At 43.9% G+C, this 19,423-nt stretch overlaps 1 protein-coding gene across 1 annotated transcript in view; it reads left to right on the plus strand.

Moving 5' to 3' along the window:
• map3k15 (mitogen-activated protein kinase kinase kinase 15) overlaps positions 1 to 10,915 on the plus strand; it is a 15,672-nt gene extending 4,757 nt beyond the window's left edge. Inside the window, exons 8-30 of the mRNA XM_061093989.1 lie at positions 20 to 190; positions 275 to 387; positions 468 to 627; positions 717 to 867; positions 1,230 to 1,337; positions 1,644 to 1,693; positions 1,797 to 1,892; positions 2,012 to 2,099; positions 2,188 to 2,321; positions 2,537 to 2,664; positions 2,960 to 3,090; positions 3,599 to 3,704; positions 4,498 to 4,655; positions 4,734 to 4,917; positions 5,087 to 5,264; positions 5,898 to 6,072; positions 7,653 to 7,838; positions 8,439 to 8,544; positions 8,748 to 8,988; positions 9,612 to 9,724; positions 9,800 to 9,906; positions 9,988 to 10,064; positions 10,735 to 10,915. Coding sequence (XP_060949972.1) covers positions 20 to 190; positions 275 to 387; positions 468 to 627; positions 717 to 867; positions 1,230 to 1,337; positions 1,644 to 1,693; positions 1,797 to 1,892; positions 2,012 to 2,099; positions 2,188 to 2,321; positions 2,537 to 2,664; positions 2,960 to 3,090; positions 3,599 to 3,704; positions 4,498 to 4,655; positions 4,734 to 4,917; positions 5,087 to 5,264; positions 5,898 to 6,072; positions 7,653 to 7,838; positions 8,439 to 8,544; positions 8,748 to 8,988; positions 9,612 to 9,724; positions 9,800 to 9,906; positions 9,988 to 10,064; positions 10,735 to 10,828 — 3,055 coding nt within the window. The 3' untranslated portion in view covers positions 10,829 to 10,915. The remainder of the gene's footprint in view (positions 1 to 19; positions 191 to 274; positions 388 to 467; positions 628 to 716; positions 868 to 1,229; positions 1,338 to 1,643; positions 1,694 to 1,796; positions 1,893 to 2,011; positions 2,100 to 2,187; positions 2,322 to 2,536; positions 2,665 to 2,959; positions 3,091 to 3,598; positions 3,705 to 4,497; positions 4,656 to 4,733; positions 4,918 to 5,086; positions 5,265 to 5,897; positions 6,073 to 7,652; positions 7,839 to 8,438; positions 8,545 to 8,747; positions 8,989 to 9,611; positions 9,725 to 9,799; positions 9,907 to 9,987; positions 10,065 to 10,734) is intronic.
• The last annotated feature ends 8,508 nt before the right edge of the window (positions 10,916 to 19,423 follow it).

The following is a 19,423-nucleotide window of genomic DNA, read 5'->3' on the forward strand; positions in this document are numbered from 1 at the left end:
CAGGTCTGTGTGTGTGCAGGAGGAACAGTCCTGGTGACCGGGAGCAGGCTCTCACTGTGATGCTTCAGGTGCTGGAGTCGTGTGAGCATCCTGCGCCCGACATGTTCTGCCTCTGTGGACGGATCTACAAGGACATCTTTCTGGACTCTGACTGTAAAGACATGATAAACAGAGACAATGCCATTCAGTGGTAAGAGCTCGGGAGCTAAACTCTGTGTTTGCTGTGCACGTCCTCCGGTGTGTTTGTTAACAATGTGCCGTCCTCCGCCTCCAGGTACAGGAAGGGGTTCGAGCTGCAGCCCACCCTCTACTCCGGGATCAACCTGGCCGTCCTGCTCATCGTGGCCGGGCAGCAGTTCGAGAGCTCCATTGAACTGAGGAAAATAGGTGAGAGGAGCCTGAACCTGACACTCCTCTACGAAATGTTGTTTTCCCCACTTCGTCCAAACTGATAAATCATGTCTCAGGTGTGAGGTTGAACAGTTTGCTGGGACGAAAAGGATCCCTGGAGAAAATGAACAACTACTGGGACGTGGGACAGTTCTTCACCGTCAGCATGTTGGCCAGCGACATCCCCAAAGCCACTCAGGCTGCGGAGAAGCTCTTCAAGCTGAAGCCTCCTCTCTGGTAAACACAGTTATTTAAAGGTTCCTTCAGGCACGGCACAACAATCTGAATAATCAATCCACAGATTCATTAGATCTTCTCTCTTCCAGGTATCTGCGGTCGGTGGTGCAGAACCTGCAGCTGATCCAGAGGTTCAAGAAGCAGAACCTGGAGCATTCTCCTCAGAGGGAGAGACTCAACTTCTGGATGGACATCATCGTGGAGGCCACGCAGCGCACCACCAACCGACTTCGCTTTCCAGTACGAGACGCACAACCCGACACACACACACACACCACCAGAGGCAGGATTCAGAGACAAATACAGATATAAATATAAGATATGATAAAGATATATATTTAGATGTATATATTTTATTTTCTATTTTAAATTTTTGATATACTATTTCATTGTTATTCTATTTTATTCTTTTTTATTCTATTTTATACTATTTCTATTTTATTTTTTCGGGTTGAAATTACTGAGCATTGCTTAAAGAGAGCCTGTGACCCAAGTATTTCATTGACAGTGACTGCTTCATGTTGTCTCTGTTCATTTGGCAATAAAAATCTTGATTCTTGAATCTTGAAATACAAACACTTCTGTTCATCTGTCTTTCTCAGGTGTTGATTCTGGAGCCAACAAAGGTTTACCAGCCGTCGTATGTGTCCATCAACAACGAGGCCGAAGAGAAGAACGTCTCGATCTGGCACGTTTCTCCTGCTGAAACTGTAAGAATGTTCACGTCTCTACCACAGCAGCTTGTTTTCCATCCGCTTGTTTTAATACATGTACATGAGTATATCGAAAATGTGCAGAAAGTTTGACACATTGCAAATTGGGCTTGTTTAAGGTTTTAAAGTTTGTTAATTGATAAAAACCGAGGTGAAATGGAAACAGATGTAGTGATAAATGCCCATAAAGGATGTGACGTGGCAGATGACACCTCACACATCAAATATAATAAGGATTTATTTTTGAGAATGAGACTTTGAGTGGTTTGTGCAACTTAAAAGGTTAAACCCCTTTCGTTACAGAAGGGTATACACGAGTGGAACTTCACTGCAATGTCCATAAAAGGCATCAGGTATGAAATTAACAATCCACTTCAGAGGAATCATGAATATTAGATTTATTATATTTTTAATAGATCTTTTTAATTCTACACTCTGATCTGACTTCCCCTGCAGCATCAGCAAGTTCGACGAGCGCTGCTGCTTCCTCTACGTCCACGACAACTCCGACGACTTCCAGATCTACTTCTCCACTGAGGAGCAGTGCGGTCGGTGAGGACACACACCTCTAGATGTGTCTGTGTAGGTGTGTGTGTGTGTGTGTTTGTGTCTGTGTTCGTATCGTACGTATGTGCGTTTGTATCACAACGTGTGTGTGTTATGTGCGTTAGATTCTGCTCCATGGTGAAGGAGATGATATCTGATGGGACAGGAAATGCTGTGGAGCTGGAAGGGGAAGGAGATGGAGACACGCTGGAGGTCAGCGGGGGTTTGCACTTACTTGCGTTGGAATAACCATAGCCAGTACATTATGTTATTATTTAACAATATTTGTGTGTGTTATCAGTATGAGTATGACACCGATGAGACGGAGGACCGGGTGGTGTTGGGGCGAGGAACCTACGGAGTGGTGTTCGCTGGGAGAGACATGAGCAACCAGGTCCGGATCGCCATCAAGGAGATTCCAGAGAGAGACAGCAGGTGGGAGCTGGTAGTCCAGAACCATAATGGCCCAGGATATCTTCAATAAAAATCTAATTTTACTCATCTCTACATTAAAGAAGCAGAAAAAACAATAGAAAATGAACAATTTGATCTCCTGATAATTGATATCAGTCAGGTTTGTACCAGAAGGTTTTGAAAGAAGCAGGTTGATGAACGGATGATTCTGAACTCTTTCTCTTCCTGTGAATCAGATACTCACAGCCGCTTCACGAGGAGATCGCCCTTCACAAATACCTGAAGCACAGGAACATCGTTCAGTACCTGGGCTCAGTGTCTGAGAACGGATACATCAAGATCTTCATGGAGCAAGTGCCTGGAGGTAATTATTATGTGCGGGGGAAAAAACTCTATATACACTGACAAACTGTAATATATTTATCTGAACCTCAAAAGAGGAATGTGAAACACATGGAGAACATATATTTATTTCTTCATACTTGATTTGTATTTGTCGATTCTCCTCAACCTGAGCGGGACGGCAGATATTCTCTCAAAGTGTCTGTTATCGAGATCGATGCTTGTGACCTCTGGTTGCTGGGCGGTCTCTCTAACTGCTTGGTCGTCTTCCCGTTTCATGATTCAGGTTATGGACACTCCTTCTCTCCTCTCTCCAGGAAGCCTGTCGGCGTTGCTGCGGTCGAAGTGGGGTCCGCTGAAGGAGGCCACGATAATCTTCTACACCAGACAGATCCTGGAGGGGCTCAGATACCTGCACGAGAACCAGATCGTCCACAGAGACATCAAGGTACACAGGGTTGTGGCAGAGTCACTAAGTTTCCTCAGTCCTTTAGCTTTCTGACAATAAGTTTGAACCAAAAAAAGATCCGGATATTTCTACTAACTAGACAGCTAGTTTCGAAACTTGACTCTGAAAGTCATCAGGCCGATTCTCAGCCAAGAGAAAGCCGGACTCACCCCGAAGAACCCGTCTCACCTCCTCTGCTCCCGTGGCTAGTTTTCACAGCAGACATTTTGACATATCAGGTGTAAGTAATTTAACTCTGTTTCATTCGGCTCATCTACCACTGAGCAAACACATGTTATAGCAGGAGACTGTAAATAGAACCACCGACCAAAATAACAGACTCAATTGATGTTATTTAATATCTTCTGTGGTTTACCATTCCAAGTTCTGGATCAGAAACCAAGTTTACATAGACAAAAAAGCTGATTATAAGAGATAAGTTAGCTCAGTATAAAAATGAAAGTTATGTCTGTCTGTCTCTCTGTCTTTTTCACTGTCTCTCCATCAGGGTGACAACGTCTTGGTGAACACCTACAGTGGCGTCTTGAAGATCTCCGACTTCGGTACCTCCAAACGTTTGGCAGGAGTTAACCCGTGTACGGAAACTTTCACCGGTAACTTATTTACTTACTCAATTCTTCCTGAAATTAATTGCTAATATCCTGCACACAAAAAAATGAAAGTACGCATACAAACATTTGAATAACTCTGAAGAAAGTCACATGAAGCTGAAGAACTCGTCCAATCTAAGATGTGAAACAGCTGCATCAGCGAGATTAAAACCCCTCTCAGTAAAGTCCCGTCACACTTCATCACTCAGTAATCCAGTCTGGGCTTCATGAGAGGAGTCGTAGAAATTCTGCCGTCTCACACCAAGTCTCAGACTAAGTGTAAATATCGAATGACCCTCAAAATGTCATGAGCCACTATCAGCGGCTATGGAAACACCGGGACACACGAGCGCCATCTGCTCGTCTCCAGCAGCCAGCGAGCTGCGTAATTAGATCAGCTAATCAAGCAGAGGCAGAATGGTGTTTACCTTTCATTAGCAGGTGTGTATATTTATATATATGTCTGTGTGTGTGTGTGTGTGTGTGTGTGTGTGTGTGTGTGTCCTTATTTCTTTCTCCTCTGGTGCTCCTCTGACGCTGATCTTTTTATAGCTCTATCTCTCTCTCTCTCTCTCTCTCTGTTTACATCAGTATTTAGAGCACAGATGCCAAATCTGCTCAGACTCAGAGGCCACAGACAAAATAAGACGTAATTATAAAACCAGACTGATACCGTGAGAGCACATTCCTCCGCCAAGGCCCAACGGTTCCCCTTCGATTCCGACCAGCTGCACCCAACCTCACACGCTCGTAGATATGAGTCGATGACGGAGTTTAACAATCGTCTGTTTCTCAGGTACGCTGCAGTACATGGCGCCGGAAATCATCGATAAGGGCCCTCGAGGGTACGGAGCTCCGGCCGACATCTGGTCCCTCGGATGCACCATCATAGAGATGGCCACCGGGAAACCGCCCTTCCACGAGCTGGGGGAACCACAGGCGGCCATGTTTAAGGTTGGGTCTTCACCCTGTTACCATGATCTATCAGGAATCAGAGAACCGTGGGTTTGATTTGCCAACCCTGCGTTCCAGGTGGGCATGTTCAAGATCCACCCGGAGATCCCAGAGTCTCTGTCGCTGGACGCCAAGTCGTTCATCCTGCGCTGCTTCGAGCCCGACCCCAACAAGAGAGCCATCGCCTCCGACCTGCTCAAAGACATGTTTGTCAGGCAGAATGCGAAGGGCAAGAAGAGCAAGATCGCCTTCAAACCCTCAGGTGAATAAACAAATGCAGAGAAAGGGTATTAAACGGTTCTGGGAGAGAAGGAAACGGCAGAAACACAAACAGCAGAGAAACTTGTATTATTCTATCATTTTGTAAACCAAAGACTGAACAAAACTTACAAGTCTAGACTTTTCTACCTTTTTGTGTTTGTCATTTGCAGACTACATCCACAATGTTTCCCTGCCGGTGCAGTTGCAGTGCGAGGCCACCGGGAGCAGCAGCAGCGAACCCGGCTCCGTCAGCCCTGACTGCGACTCCAAACACGACGTTTTCTTCCTGAAGAAGAAAAGCCTGGGCTCCGAGAACCTGCTCAAACCCCCCAACTCCAACTACCTGAGGTGTGCACGTGTGTTCGGGTCGAGTCAGTGAGTTCGTTCACATGAGACTCGAGATCCTCAAATAACTCACAACTCTGACAAAACAAGATCTTCCACTTTAACTCAAATCAGATTCAGTCTGAGGACATTAGAGAATCCACAGGACAAACCACAGGATGCTAAATATTTTAATGATGTGTTACTGCTGTCGGAACAGTTTGTGTGGAAGGATGTGAATGAATGTGCATGTGTTTGCATATGTGTTTGCATATGTGTGTGTGTGTCTGTGTGTGTTTGGCTGGCAGGTGGCCTTATTGTGCTCTCACTGTGCTCCACTACCTTTTACAATACTGACATAATGAGGTCTGATCATTTTATGAGCTTCAGCTGATGGCTGAGCACACACAAACACACACACACACACACACATGCACACACTTGTGTCGCACATGTGTGTGTAGACGCGTGCTGACTCATGCTGCCTGCTGCACTTCCCTGGGCACACACAGTCGCCAGGAGAAGCTTGTATCTGCAAATAAACAGAACGGTGCCTCACGCTGTTGTAAATCATCAGTGTCCTCATTGTCTTGTTTTATATCACTGTGAGATCACTCTGTGTGTGTGTGTGTGTGTGTGTGTGTGTGTGTGTGTCAGTGTGCCAGATGAGGGGTCGGTGTCGGAGGACCGCAGTGCCCCCCCCTCCTCTGAGGACAGGGATGGCGGCCTGTTCCTGCTGAAGAAGGACAGCGAGAGACGCTCCATTCTCTACAAGGTCCTGAATGACGACCAGGACAAGGTCATCTCCTACCTCAAAGAGAACCACATCCAGGTGTGTGTCAGGCCGGGTCCACTGGGTTTGTGAGGACCAGTTGGACTTATAGGATGTTTTGGAGAAAAGACGTTTTGGGAAAGAGTCTCTCCTCATAGACAGACACAGCTGGAAAGGCTTGTTTTAGGGTTAAGAGTTAGCTCCAAGGTTCAGGTTAGGATTTAGTTTCAATGGTTATGTTTACTGTAAATTTAAAATATAAATGATATAAAATATAAATTTTCAAGTACACCAGAAGTAGTTGGCGTTGTGATCCAGCAGAGGGTGCTCACTACCGCTCTTCATTTAAGATTAATTCAAAGTTGTTTTTTGGAAAAGGTGACAGACTTATTAAGGAGCTAAGGAAACAATTATATCAATGAGTTTCCTCACAAAGGGATTACACAATTATGGTTCTGGCAATAAGGAATATTTTTTTAGAGATTACCTTACAGCAGGGCTCTTCAATTACTTTGGAGCTGGGGCCGGTTCTTGAAACTGAGGCAAAGTCAGGGGCCGGAGGATATGAGTGATCACGGTAACAAGAAATTCCAACAACATACTGAAGGAGTCAATATATTTTATTTTGTAAAAGCTTTACAGCATATGCCCAAGAGGAAGCAAAGGCCCAAGGATTCAAAAATCAAACCAGGTGAGCAATAACCAAGCCATATTAACAGACAATCGGAGAAATGCAATTAACTAACAAAAACATGCACTTCATTGTACATAGCTGTACCAACACAACTTTACTGGTCATTATCCTCAATACTTAAGATTAAACTGATTTGAGTGACAGGCAGAATCAAATGTATCTCCACCAACAAAGTGCATTGCATGGAACTGAATAGAATTGCAACAACTTAAAAGTGCATGGTATTCTATCAAGGAAATGTGTTTCAAGTGAACCGTATCAGTTGTTTAGAATTTACTTAGAACAACTTCCAAGTGCACCAACTAATACAAAATAAAACTGCAGAGTAGGCCTCTGAATTGAATTACAACATAACAATGCATGACAATAAATGAGGTGAATAACATCATAATTAAATCATACTGTTACAAAAATGAACCTTAATTGCTTGACTAACATGCCTATTAGCTTGCATGTAATTTGTCTATTTGAAATACCGTCTGGGTTTGTGTTCAGCGAAAACGTGACGTGACCGAGACAAGCGTCTTGACATGCGTAAAGCATGAGTCATAACGGAGAGGATCCGGTCATTTTTCAAAATAAAACACAGTTCAGAATCAGGTTATAAATAGAACGGAAATAATTTAAGTTGTTTATTCTTTCTGGGCGGCCTGGTACCAAATTACCGACGGCCCGGTTCAAAATAAAGCAAAACTACAAAGGGCTATGAGTAAGTGCCATTTAAGTGCTACTAAAATGTTAGTTTAAAAAAATTTTAGTATATAAAAAAAACAAACACTTTTCGAGCACACTCCGGGGGCCAGTCCAAAGCAGCTCGGGGCCGGACTCGGCCCGCGGGCCGCCTATTGAAGAGCCCTGCCTTACAGTGTTTCTTTAGAGCTCCGGAAGCTTAATCGACACATCTGAATGTTAATGTCTCTATATGTGTGTGTGCATGTGCATGTAGGGTATTGAGGAGCTCCAGCTGTCTGTGGATCACATCAAGCAGATCATCTGCATCCTGAGAGACTTCATCCACTCCCCCGAGCGCCGCGTCATGGCCGCCACCATCTCCAAGCTCAAGCTGGACCTGGACTTCGACTCCACCTCCATCAACCAGATCCAGCTGGTGCTGTTTGGCTTCCAGGACTCGGTCAGCACACACACACAGACAGACACACACACACACACACAGACACACACACACACACACACACAGACACACACACACCACCGGGAGTTCACACACTGGCTCATTCAGTGCAGTGAGAAACTGATGATGTTGCTTTATAAAACAGCAGCGCGGTGCAGGAATGAACAATAATGGTACAAACAGCTGAGAGAGCAAATATATATTAAAAGGAATATTTTTAACTGCTATAAATCTCAATGAAATATTTCTATGAGATTAATATGTATTTATCTCAACATCCTCCTCCCAGCATGAAGGAGAATCTACAGTGAACATCGAGTAAATCCAGTTTTCATTATACTGAAAGTTAACTAAAGCACAGGTACTTTAATATTAAAAACATAATTATGACTATTATCTTCCAATGCTGCCAATAGAGTCTACATACTGGAGCTTTAATGGGAATTTTCTAATTAGTTTTCAATTATTGTTGAAAACCAGTAACAAAGTTATAGAGACTATTGATTGTCAACTTCTGAATCATGAGTCACACCAGCAGTTGTCTGTGTGTGTGGTTTTAGATCTGAAGTCTCGTCTCATCTGTGTGTGTGACGCTCTCAGGTGAACAAGGTCCTGAGGAATCATCACATTAAGCCTCACTGGATGTTCGCCATGGACAACATCATCCGGCGAGCGGTGCAGGCGGCCATCACCATCCTGATTCCAGGTGGGGGCGGAGCTCTGGTCGCTACCCGGTGGACACAAGCAAACATTTAGAATCTCCGTCCTTCTTTTGCAAGTTGAAATGAGACATAAGAGCTAAATATAATATTTAATTAACTGTGAAATATTGATGATTTATTTTTTGATGTGCATACACATTCTGGGTCTGTGACCTCAACCTTTGACCTTTGAACTCTGCACCCACAGAGCTGCAGACCCACTTCGGCCCGGCGTCCGAGTGCGACGGTGCAGAGAAGGAAGTGGAGGTGGACGAGGAGGAAGTGGAGCTCGGTCCCGTTTTAGCTCCGCACGCCGACGACCCCGCCACGCCGACCGACCCCACCCAGTCCGCCGTCAGCACGCTAAGCCCCGCCCACTCCCACGAGCACCAGCGCACCCCTCTGCAGCTGGGCGCTCAGCTGGGACGACTCAAACAGGAAACAAACAGGTGAACCCACGCGGGCGTCGAAACCCGGAGGCGTGGGATTTTCAATCCTTCGTGATCACGATGCCTCAGAAACGCCTCGGGGGAATTCACACGTTAATTGGGACTTGAGGAGAAGGTCACACATTTTTTACATAACTCAAGCCCTTGTTCATAAACTATGCAAAAATTAACCTGCACTTTATTGGATCTAAATGGTTTTGCTGAGGCGGTCCTTTTCTTCTGTTGTGGTTAAATCAGGTCAGGTAGTTTTCAACATGTACTTTCCTGCAGACACACACACGCACACACACATGGAAAATTGCCCCAGGCCGTTCTACGCACTGTGCACTGAGCTCGTCATGATGTAATTCCTCTCACGCACCGGAAGTAGTGAAAGTAGTTGAAGGAATGTGCCCTAACCAGCACACAAGCGTTAAACTCACACGCATGAAAATAATTTGACACTGCTCCAGAGCTGCACCCAGTCGCTGGCTGTCTCTAAAACCCACAGAATGACGCCACACAGCCCCAGAGCTGCAGGTGATATCCACAGAAAAACCTCATTTGACGTCAGATTTAGTCAATAACCAAAAAAACACGTAGATGTTTTCACGATACTGACGAGTAACCGCTGCCCCCTGCAGGCTGCTGGAGGAGCTGCTGCAGAAGGAGAAGGAGTACCAGCAGGTCCTGAAGGTGACGCTGCAGCAGAGATCTCACGACATGGAGCTGGTCAGAGTCCGGCACAGACCTCCAGGTAAACACCCTGACCCATCTACCTTCTTCTTTCTCATGGGCACGTCTCTAAATCTTCTTTATTTCCCTCTTTCAGACATTTCACCTCCCTCCATCTTCCACGTCCCAGCCGACCACGAGCCGGACAAGCAGCTGGTGGACTGGCTGAAGGAGCAGGGCGCGGACGCCGACACCATCGATAAGGTGGAGTATCTGAACAGCGTGTTCATTTTGTTTGTTAGCACCGGATGCCTCACAGCTGTTCCTCTTTGTTTCCTTCCCTAGTTCGTGCTGGACGAATACATGCTGACGGACATTCTCACTGACGTTACCAAGGACGACCTCCGCCGTCTACGTCTACGGTAGCTTCTCTCTTAATAATCTGCGCTTCCTGTCCGTAGAACTGAAGGCCGGCGCATGCTTCTGCGTTGTCAAGCACGCAGTTGTAACGTAGGACTTGTTCTCATTCATGGTTTTCCAACCGTTGCGCGTGTTGCCATGCAATTCTCCGCCAGAACACTAGGCGGAGTAATGTTTTTTGTCGAAGTCGGCTGAGCGATTTATTATCATCGCCACGGCGGCTCCTCAGAGCCTTTTTCTGGCGGAAAAATCCGCCGGTTAGTGACGGGTTATACTAGTGGTCATAGTTTCTGATCTCTTCTGCCAAGTGCTCTTCTATCTGGTCCATATTCGTTCTTCTAAATCTTCCGTGGTTTCCGGGCATGAACCGGAAATGCGACTCCGGAAATGATGTAGTCAGCAGACCAATCACAGCCCTCGCGGGCGGGTGACGCTTGCGGGGCTTTGCCGTCTAGTTAGAAAAATTGGCCGACGCACTTTAGCACGTAAGAAGGGATGCGATAGCACGTGAGGGGCCCAGCAGGGCTCTTGCGCTCCTGGGGCCCTGAAAACGCACAAGCATGCTCCGGCCTTAACACAGACCTACACTGCAGCCTGCCACCAGGGGGCGATCAACACGGTTTGGCTTCACTTTTGATGTCCTCTGATCTCCTAACCTGCTTCTCTCCTCAGGGGCGGAGTCCTCTGCCGCATCTGGCGAGCCATCCAGCGGCACCGAGAGCGAGAGCGGCTGCCGGGCGACAGGCGCTCGGAGGACGATGCATGACGACACACCTGGACTCTGATCTGCAGAAACACGCACATCCGCTCTGTGCCGGCTCGGCCACGTCCTCTCTCCTCTCTCTGCTGCACTGTTCCTTTAGTTGTTGTCTCTGCGTCGCTCACAGAGTCAGACCTGATCCGACCAAAGCGCTTTAGTGCCGGCACTACTCTACCTATCTTTATGTGCACTTAAATAAATGTATTTAAAAAGCGTATTTAATTGTGCTTAAGGATTTTCTGTGGTTTTGCATCTCAGCAAACAAGGAACCTGACAAGTCTTTCCTCTAACGTATGAAATATTACAGGAGACACGTGACGCTTTTCAGTTTCACTTTGTACTCTAAAGGGTTTTGTAAATATATAAGTTAAAATGCCCACAGCTGCTGAAACACCTCGTCAGTCGTCTGATTCTTCTGCATCAGTGTTATCTTATGACATCACAAATCCCCCACATCTGCATAATACACGCCCAGCTGTTTGACTGCCACGCCCCCTTTAAACGCCAAGAGAGCGGAGGCCCAGATTACAGACGTGCCATGGAAGAGGATGAAAAGAGGAGCAGCAGTCTGAGGAAAGTGAAACTTAAACTATCAACCTGTAAATGACCATCGTACTTCTCATTTCATTTAAACGTTTTGTGGCCGATTCTTCACAGAAAACAGTTGAAAAACTATTTCAAAGTTCCTGTAACATGAAGGCACCTCCATCCATATATTAGCTTAGACGTTTACAACCAGTGAGTCACAAACATGTTTATCTTGTGATGCTTCAAACACCTTATAGCCTTCATGTCTCCTGGCAGTATGAGAAGGTCAACCAAATAAGAATTATTATTTTAAATTAAGAGGTTTGAGGAGGCAAATATTTGTGTTTTATCTATAATTTGGGATTCCATGGGGGAGCTGACTGCCAGGATGGGAATAACCATTTCAAACAACCAGAATTTTGCCAATATATAGACACACAGCTTCGGCCTCTCACTATTCTTACATGACTAGTATCCATGAGCATATACGTGCATATCTTTGCACATACTCCTGCCAGCCCACCAGTATTATAAGTGTCTCCACGACCTCCAAACTGATTTATGTGTCTATCCTCATCTTGAGTCTGTCCCCTCGTTCTTCAGCCAAAGTGTAAACAAGACAAATGACTTGAACTGTTCTAGTTTCAGGTTGAATTGTGAATTATCTCCAAAACACACAAACTAATGCGTCTACTACCTGCTGCCGTCGCCTGTCACCTAAAGCCTTAACTCTTGCAAAGTGAAAACCGCCACGCTGAGATGATTGACCCGTGCACACATCATGGCTGCCAGTCTGCCTTTACATTTGTATGCAATGTATTTATTATGTACGTGTACAATTTCCCTGATATTCTCAATGAATTATCTGTCTCTGTCTCCTCTGTGTGAACCTGTATTTAATTCTTTTTTTTTGTATTCCCACTGTTATATGTAATTATGTGCTTGTGTGTTTCCTGGTTGCTTTAGAGCTGCAATAAACCTGGAAATAATGGACCTATCTGTCTCTGAGGTGTTTATGTGGGAGAGGATGATTGAGACAGTAATTAAATATAACACTTTCACCTTGTTGAAGCCATTTCCCATGTTTTAATAGGTTTTAAATACTTCTGTCCTCGTCCTCGTTATTTCTGAATTCTGCCATAATCTTCACCGAGTTTCACCTGATAAGAGGAAACAGAGAAACTCAAGACAAACCTCAGTGTCTGTAACACCTTCAGTAAACACCTGCAGTCACTCCTTTGTCCCGTTATATGTCCCAACAGCTCGTTGTCCACCTGAAACCTGACTTCTCTCTGAATGTCGTTCACCTACATACCTTCACTTCCTCCCTCAGGTATCTGCAGCTTTCATCACCCCCTCTTCTGGCTGCCTGCCAGGTTTTCTTTCAGCTCAAGTGAAAGTAAACAACCTGTTGAGTCATATTCCTGAAGTGAGCCTGTGTGTAGCGCACGGCGGTGTTGCAATAACACAAAGAGCTTCCACTCCCTCTCGTTCAAGGGGGAGTTGGCTCACTACAATAAGCTTGACTGTATTGAGAATGATTCTCTGAGCATCGCAAAGTTAATAAGCATACTTTTAAATTCATATCTTGATAATACGAGCATTTTAAGACACATATTTACCACATTGAAGGGGAACAGCTACTAATTATCAGTACACACAAAGCACTCGTGAGTTAAAGGATCACCGGAACTATAATTTATCCTCTGGAGACCATGAATGTCTGAACACGTCCCAAATAAGTCTCTCTTGGAACATTAAAGATGGACAATGCTTCTCCATTGGACATTTCTTTTTAACATAGTTCTATTTACAGCATTTCTTACATGATTCCACATGATTAAATAAGTAAAACGTTTTTTTTTTTCATTTTACGCGAACAAACCCTTTAATGCAAAAGGTCCACGTCAGTTATTCTTCTGTGTTAAGCCTCACCCAGAAACTTGGCAACTGCGAGTTCGATTTAACACTGAAAGGTCAATTGATTAAGTTTCTGATATCATGCAGCGTGGTGAGGTTCACCAATCAAACTCATAAATCGTTTTCATGATAAAGGAACAAGGAAAACAAAAAGTAGGAAATGTCAGAGCTCGTGATTTACTTTACTTTCTGCAGGTTGTATTTTACTTTTATAGGAACAAGATTTTAGACAAGAAGATTTAAAATTTTAAAAAATATTGTCTTTCCTGCAGCGCTTTTCATACAAACTCCAAATCTTCACATCATTCAAAATATTGTTCTAGAAATAATCCCAGAAAAACTGAAAATGAACACATTTGATTTGAATACAACTCAATGCAGGCACTAACTTGTGTTATTTATGCAAAGGAATATGCTGAGATGAGAAAAAAGTATATATAATATTTTCGGGAATTGGAACATACAGTATAATAATACATTTTAAGCTTGTGTATAACCCAGTAAACTCAGATGGTGGTACACAGCAGGATGAAGCATATAGTACTTAAAAGAATGTCCTTCTGTTTACGAGGATGGAAGACAACATTCCACATTGAGCCGTCTGTGGTTGTCGACAGTTTCTGTGTGATCAGATTTTGCTCTTCCAGCTGTGTGGGCGATCGCGATGTCTCACTCCCTTGGCTTTTCTGTTGCTGCTGGATCGAAAAACACAAAGCAAGATATACATCAGGTTGAGAGTAGAAACAATAGGCAATGAAAACCTGCTCTGATGCAGGATGGGACCTGAACCAAACCAAAAGTTCGTAACCCTAACCCCAATGGGTAAAATTGATTTTTCGTCAAAGATGAGTCTCAATTGTTTGGATAGGTTTTGCTTTCAATTTGTCATTTAATAGTAAAAAGAACAGGGGGTTGAGGGGGATGATTTGCAAATGGTGGAGCCCTGACCTGCTGACCTGCTAGTTCCAAACAGTGTCAAGAGTCAAAAGTGTCTACGATGTTTATAACCAACTTTTAAAACTCTGAGGGTGAATCAGAAAGCGAAGGAGGTAACAGACTCCAGTTTTTGGCTTTGTGATCTTGCAGTTTGTGCCTGTGTGTGCATGTTACCACAAAGTCCCGAGTTGGTTTTGCATCTTCAGAGAAGTTGGGTCCACACACACTTGGTGGCGTCTCCACTCCAGTATTCTGCAGGAGAAACAAAAAACATTGCACAATCGTCCCTGTGACAACAAAGTGGGTCATCGTGAAAAGAAAGGAGACAAGTCCGAGCAGTTCCACTTTAATATCACATCTTGTGGATATACCCAGATAATCTTACACAGCGTTAATGTTGCAGCCATCTCTGATGTCCTGCTGACGGCATCGCACCGCACCTCCTTTTCTCACGATGAAATTCACCACACGAACTTTGGAGACGGCCGTACAGCAACCACGCCGCCCTGCACGCACACAAACAAGTGCACACAGGCGGAAGCGTCACCTGATATTCCACGTCAAATACCTCAGATCTCACATCTTGAAGGATGGTGTCTCGTAACCTCAGGGGAATCAAAACTCTGTGTCCACATCCGTGTCGACTGCGTGATAAAGATTTAAAATGAAGCCTGATTCTACAGCTGCATGGATTATTTCAAATAATATTTCTAGCCACTGATGAATTTAATTAAATGTCATGTGTGTGACTCTCTAAAACACAGAAAGGACTTACCGGTCGCCTGAGCCGTGGTCTGCACGCTCGTACACATGACCAGCGAAACCAGTCCCAGTGCAAGAAGAGAAAGAAGCTTCATGTCCCCAGTGACCAGAGGTTCTCACTGCAGGAGCGGTGGCACGGGTGTGAGGGCGAAGTGTCGGCGTATTGTTTCGGTATTCTCGTGGGATTCACTTCCAGAAAGACAGAGCTCAGAGGGAGGGATTGCGTTTTGAGTTACCTTCCGTAAAAGGTGCTTTCGGCAAGTTTGGCGGTTGGCACAAATACGTTTTTAAACACTTCCTGGTAATAAACAGCGAGCTGACCTAATTTTAAACCTGGTTATGACCAAAGGTAACTTTTTCCTAGTTTGTCACCAGGTGTAATTTACGGCTTAGTAACCAAAGAACTCTAGATCACTGCGGCTTTGTCTGAGTTGTTCTTCATTTGCGTCAAACTGGGGAACCAATGAAACTTTAGCTCGTAGGTTTTCAACGTTGCTTCCACACATGATTAAAATACAATTTTAAAAAAGTTCTTTAAAGTTTAAAGCTGCATCGCTAGAATTTGTTTGGTTTTTGGCCACTTGGGGGCAGCAAAACAAGCTTCAGAAACACCAGTATCCTTTTATTAACTTTTGTAACAAAAGGCTAATTAACGTATGTTTTAACATTATTGGATGTTGGGTTCTCAGTTTTGTTTTTGGTCTCCAGCTTCTCCAAAGGGAATCTTTAGCTGCTTCATTCATAATCGATAGTAACTAAATTACTCGAGTAGACAAAGTTCCTCAAACCATAACAAAGTAGTTATATTATCACAAACTACGATCTTCTCCTAAAACTAATCACGTTAATGTGACAAAACATAATTATACTTTAACCCGAGTGGTGTCAGAACCATTTTGAGACCAGTAGCCAAGTAAAGTTAAAGTATAATTATGTTTTGTCACATAAACGTGATCAGTTTGGTTGTTATTAAAATAATGCTATTAATGTTACGATAAAGAATGTATATTATATATTAATATAATATGTAACTAATATATTTACTTTGTAGTTTGATGATGATATAGTCTGATTTAAGTAATTAGGCTTATAGAGGTAAACCAGGTCAGATTGAACCTCCAAGTTACTGACGAGCAAGTGGCTGCTCCCAGGCCAGCGATCAGTTTATATACCAACGACCCTGAGGGGCTAGAAATAGCCAGCGAGCTAAAAATAGTAACAGACTATCAAAGTGGGACTGTCCAAGCATGGGAATTTGTTGACACTGGAGAAGCATGTGCGGCCGTTTCCTTGTTGGTGACGCAACCGTGACACACAAAGGACACAGATTAAAGTGTCGCAATGTGCAGCGTCAGCAGAATTACCCTTTAGTTAACCTCACCGGTTGGAATATGTGGATTTTCTTATAATAATACATTTTATTTGGAGGCGCCTTTCAGGTCACCCAAGGTCACCTTACAATAAAAAAAATACAGGATAAAAGATAAAAGCATGAAAGATAGAAACAACATTAAAACAGAACATCAACATAAAAACAAGTGAAGGGCACAGGGTCCAGTTATAAAGAGTTTGCCAGTTTGAACAGGTGAGTTTTGAGTTGAGACTTGAATGATGTGATGGCGTCTGATTGTCTTATGTGTGGGGGGAGGGAGTGTATTCCTGAAGGAGGTCGTAGAGGTAAGTGAGGGCTAGATTGTGGAGAGCTTTATAGGTGAGGAGAAGGTTTTTGTAGTCGATGTGGTGTTGTACAGGGAGCCGGTGGAGTTGGATGAGTACAGGAGTGATGTGGTTTCGATGATTTGGTGCAGGTGAGGATCCGGGCGGCCGAGTTCTGAATGATTTGCAGTCTGTTGATGAGTTAGGTGGGGAGTCCGGTGAGGAGGGCATTGCAGTAGTCGATGCGGGATGTGACAAATGAGTGGACCAGGATTTCGGTGCTGGACTGGGTCAGTGATGGGCGGAGTCTGGAGATGTTGCGGAGGTGGAAGAATGCAGTCCGGGTGATGTTTTGAATATGGGGTGCAAATGAAAAGGGTGCTGTCCAGAATGACGCCCAGGCTCTTGACTTGAGGGGAGAAGGGTACAGGGAATCCGTCCGTTATGTAATGTGGAGTTGTATATGCTCCTGTATGGAGGAAGTGATACATGTTTTTGTTGTGTTTGTCCTGACACGATCACATTCTTTCATTTGAGCGTAACAGTGACCTTCTCCTATGTTGACGAGTGTAACGGACCATGTAATCATTATCACATTCATCTGCCAAGGACTTTTGCACATTCAGGATCAAACAAATGTCAGCTTCCGTCATATCCATATATTCTTTTGTTAGCAATAGGTGACACCACAAAAGTATTTTCTGTACTGGATAGAAACTAGCGTGGGGCTCAGTTGGGTGATTAATCCAGATCAAACCCTTGTTCTCTGGAAGTCTGTGAAAATGTGAAAGAAAACCCCACCTGCTTTACAATTTCACCGTTTTAAGGTCAGTAGCTATTTTTAGCTCCTCGAGATTCTCGGCTGACTCGTCAGAACGGACGGTTTCTATATGCATATTACATTTTTACTGTGAAATATAACAGGCACAGAGGGAAAGTGATTCATAAAAAGGCGTGTTACTCAGAAGTAAATGTGCAACCGCAGCTCATTTCACAATACTTCACTGCACACAGACTATCCCCGTGAAGAGATTCCATCAGCCCACACACAGAGGAACTCACTCTGTTCTGTGGTGTCACACATGGTGTGATTCATCCGCTCTGGGGATTATCAACAGATTAGAGCCTGTGCACAGTTTTCATATTTTGAAGTCATAGTCATAACAGTGGGCAGATAGGGATTGCCTTTGATTTCATCCGCTCAGGAACACAGTCAGCAGGAACAGGTGAAGCAATCAAGGTGTGAGAAGTAGAAAAATTTGAAAGTAGTATTTGGACTCGTACTGTAAGGGTCAAAAGCTGTATCTTAGCAAAAGCTGGGTTTTTAAAAAAGAATGAAAGCTGAAGTGAAATCATCAATAATGTGATTGGAAGGCTCAGCACATGAGTTCATAGCCTGTATATGAGGATATGTATACAAATAGATATATTACACTTCCTCCCACTACACAGAAAAGGAGCCAAAATGCTCCTGGACACGAACTTTGCCATCATGAGCCAATTAAGACGTCATCAGTTATCAAACTTCCAGGTTTATTTCCATTACTACTATTAGTTAGCCTCATGTTGCTATACTGTCAAAATCCTTTTACTTTTACAAATGCAAACAATGAATGATGCCACTTAGAGTCACTTAAATTCCCAAAAGTTCACAGATTTCACACATCAGAAATAGATCAGCTCCTCAGGGAATACAGCTGCTCTGTGAAGTGAGGGACCTGATTCAACCTCTGCATATCTGTCCCATCTCTGTTCAGGTTTATCTCAGCTATGTGCCCCTGAGATGTCGTGTCCCACACGATTCTCATGTGAAGCAACTGTTTTTTCCCCCAGGTCAGATTAGGACACAACGCACAACCACCACACACTCACACAGAGTCGTGTATCGTCACTGTAGTAATGATTTGATGTTAAATGCTTAAATGTGAATGGAATGTGGTGTTGACACAAGGGACAATGAAGAGGAAGTAGTGAAGGAACGTCCTGCAGCTGGAATCGAACCTTAACGCCGACGTGCTCAATTCAAAAGGTCTCTTACCACCTTATTTGAGAATTTCAAAGTGTTCAAAAGAAGTTCAAATGACAAATGTCCTATTAAGTGGGTTTATAGTTATAGTGGATTCAATAAGATGCAGTTTCAAATTAAAATCTGAATTGTGCAGATTATAATATTCAAGAGGATGTGGTCTTTTGCTTTCGAATTGTAGTTAAAATACTGCGTTACGTTTATTTCTCTTGAGCAGATACACGTATATTATGAAGGTAAAATATATGTTGAATTGGCTTTCATACTTGTGTTTCACGACAAATAAAATGAGTTATTGTAGGTTCAATCATTTCATTCTTTTATGTATGAAAGAACTTTCCTGACAGAAGTCTGATGTCCAGTCAGTCAAGCTTCACCTCGAACAAACTTCCTAGAGGAGATTAAACCAGAGCTAACTGGTTGTGTTGGTCACCTGGAGGCAGAGATTGTCACTTTATTTTCACATAATCCTACAATATATTATTTTCATAAACATATTGGTTAAAGACACTTCAACCTGAGTTTCATTCAAGTCTCAACTATTAAACTACGGCTCAAATTCACCAAATACAAAACGTTGACTCAGGAATGTTATTCAGGTCTATGATGCGCTGTTGTATTACGACATGGGGATTGAAGAAGGTCAGGAGGCAGTTCTTAATTTTTTTCCTGTTTTCCTGGCTCCGCTCCACCGCCTCGACAATCACACTTAGATCCCGCCCAGCAGGGGGAATTCCCACAGGTCTCTTACTTAAGGAGCCATGCTTACCGGT

Source organism: Limanda limanda, chromosome 20 (genome assembly GCF_963576545.1).
Source record: "Limanda limanda chromosome 20, fLimLim1.1, whole genome shotgun sequence".
Lineage (NCBI taxonomy): Eukaryota > Metazoa > Chordata > Actinopteri > Pleuronectiformes > Pleuronectidae > Limanda > Limanda limanda.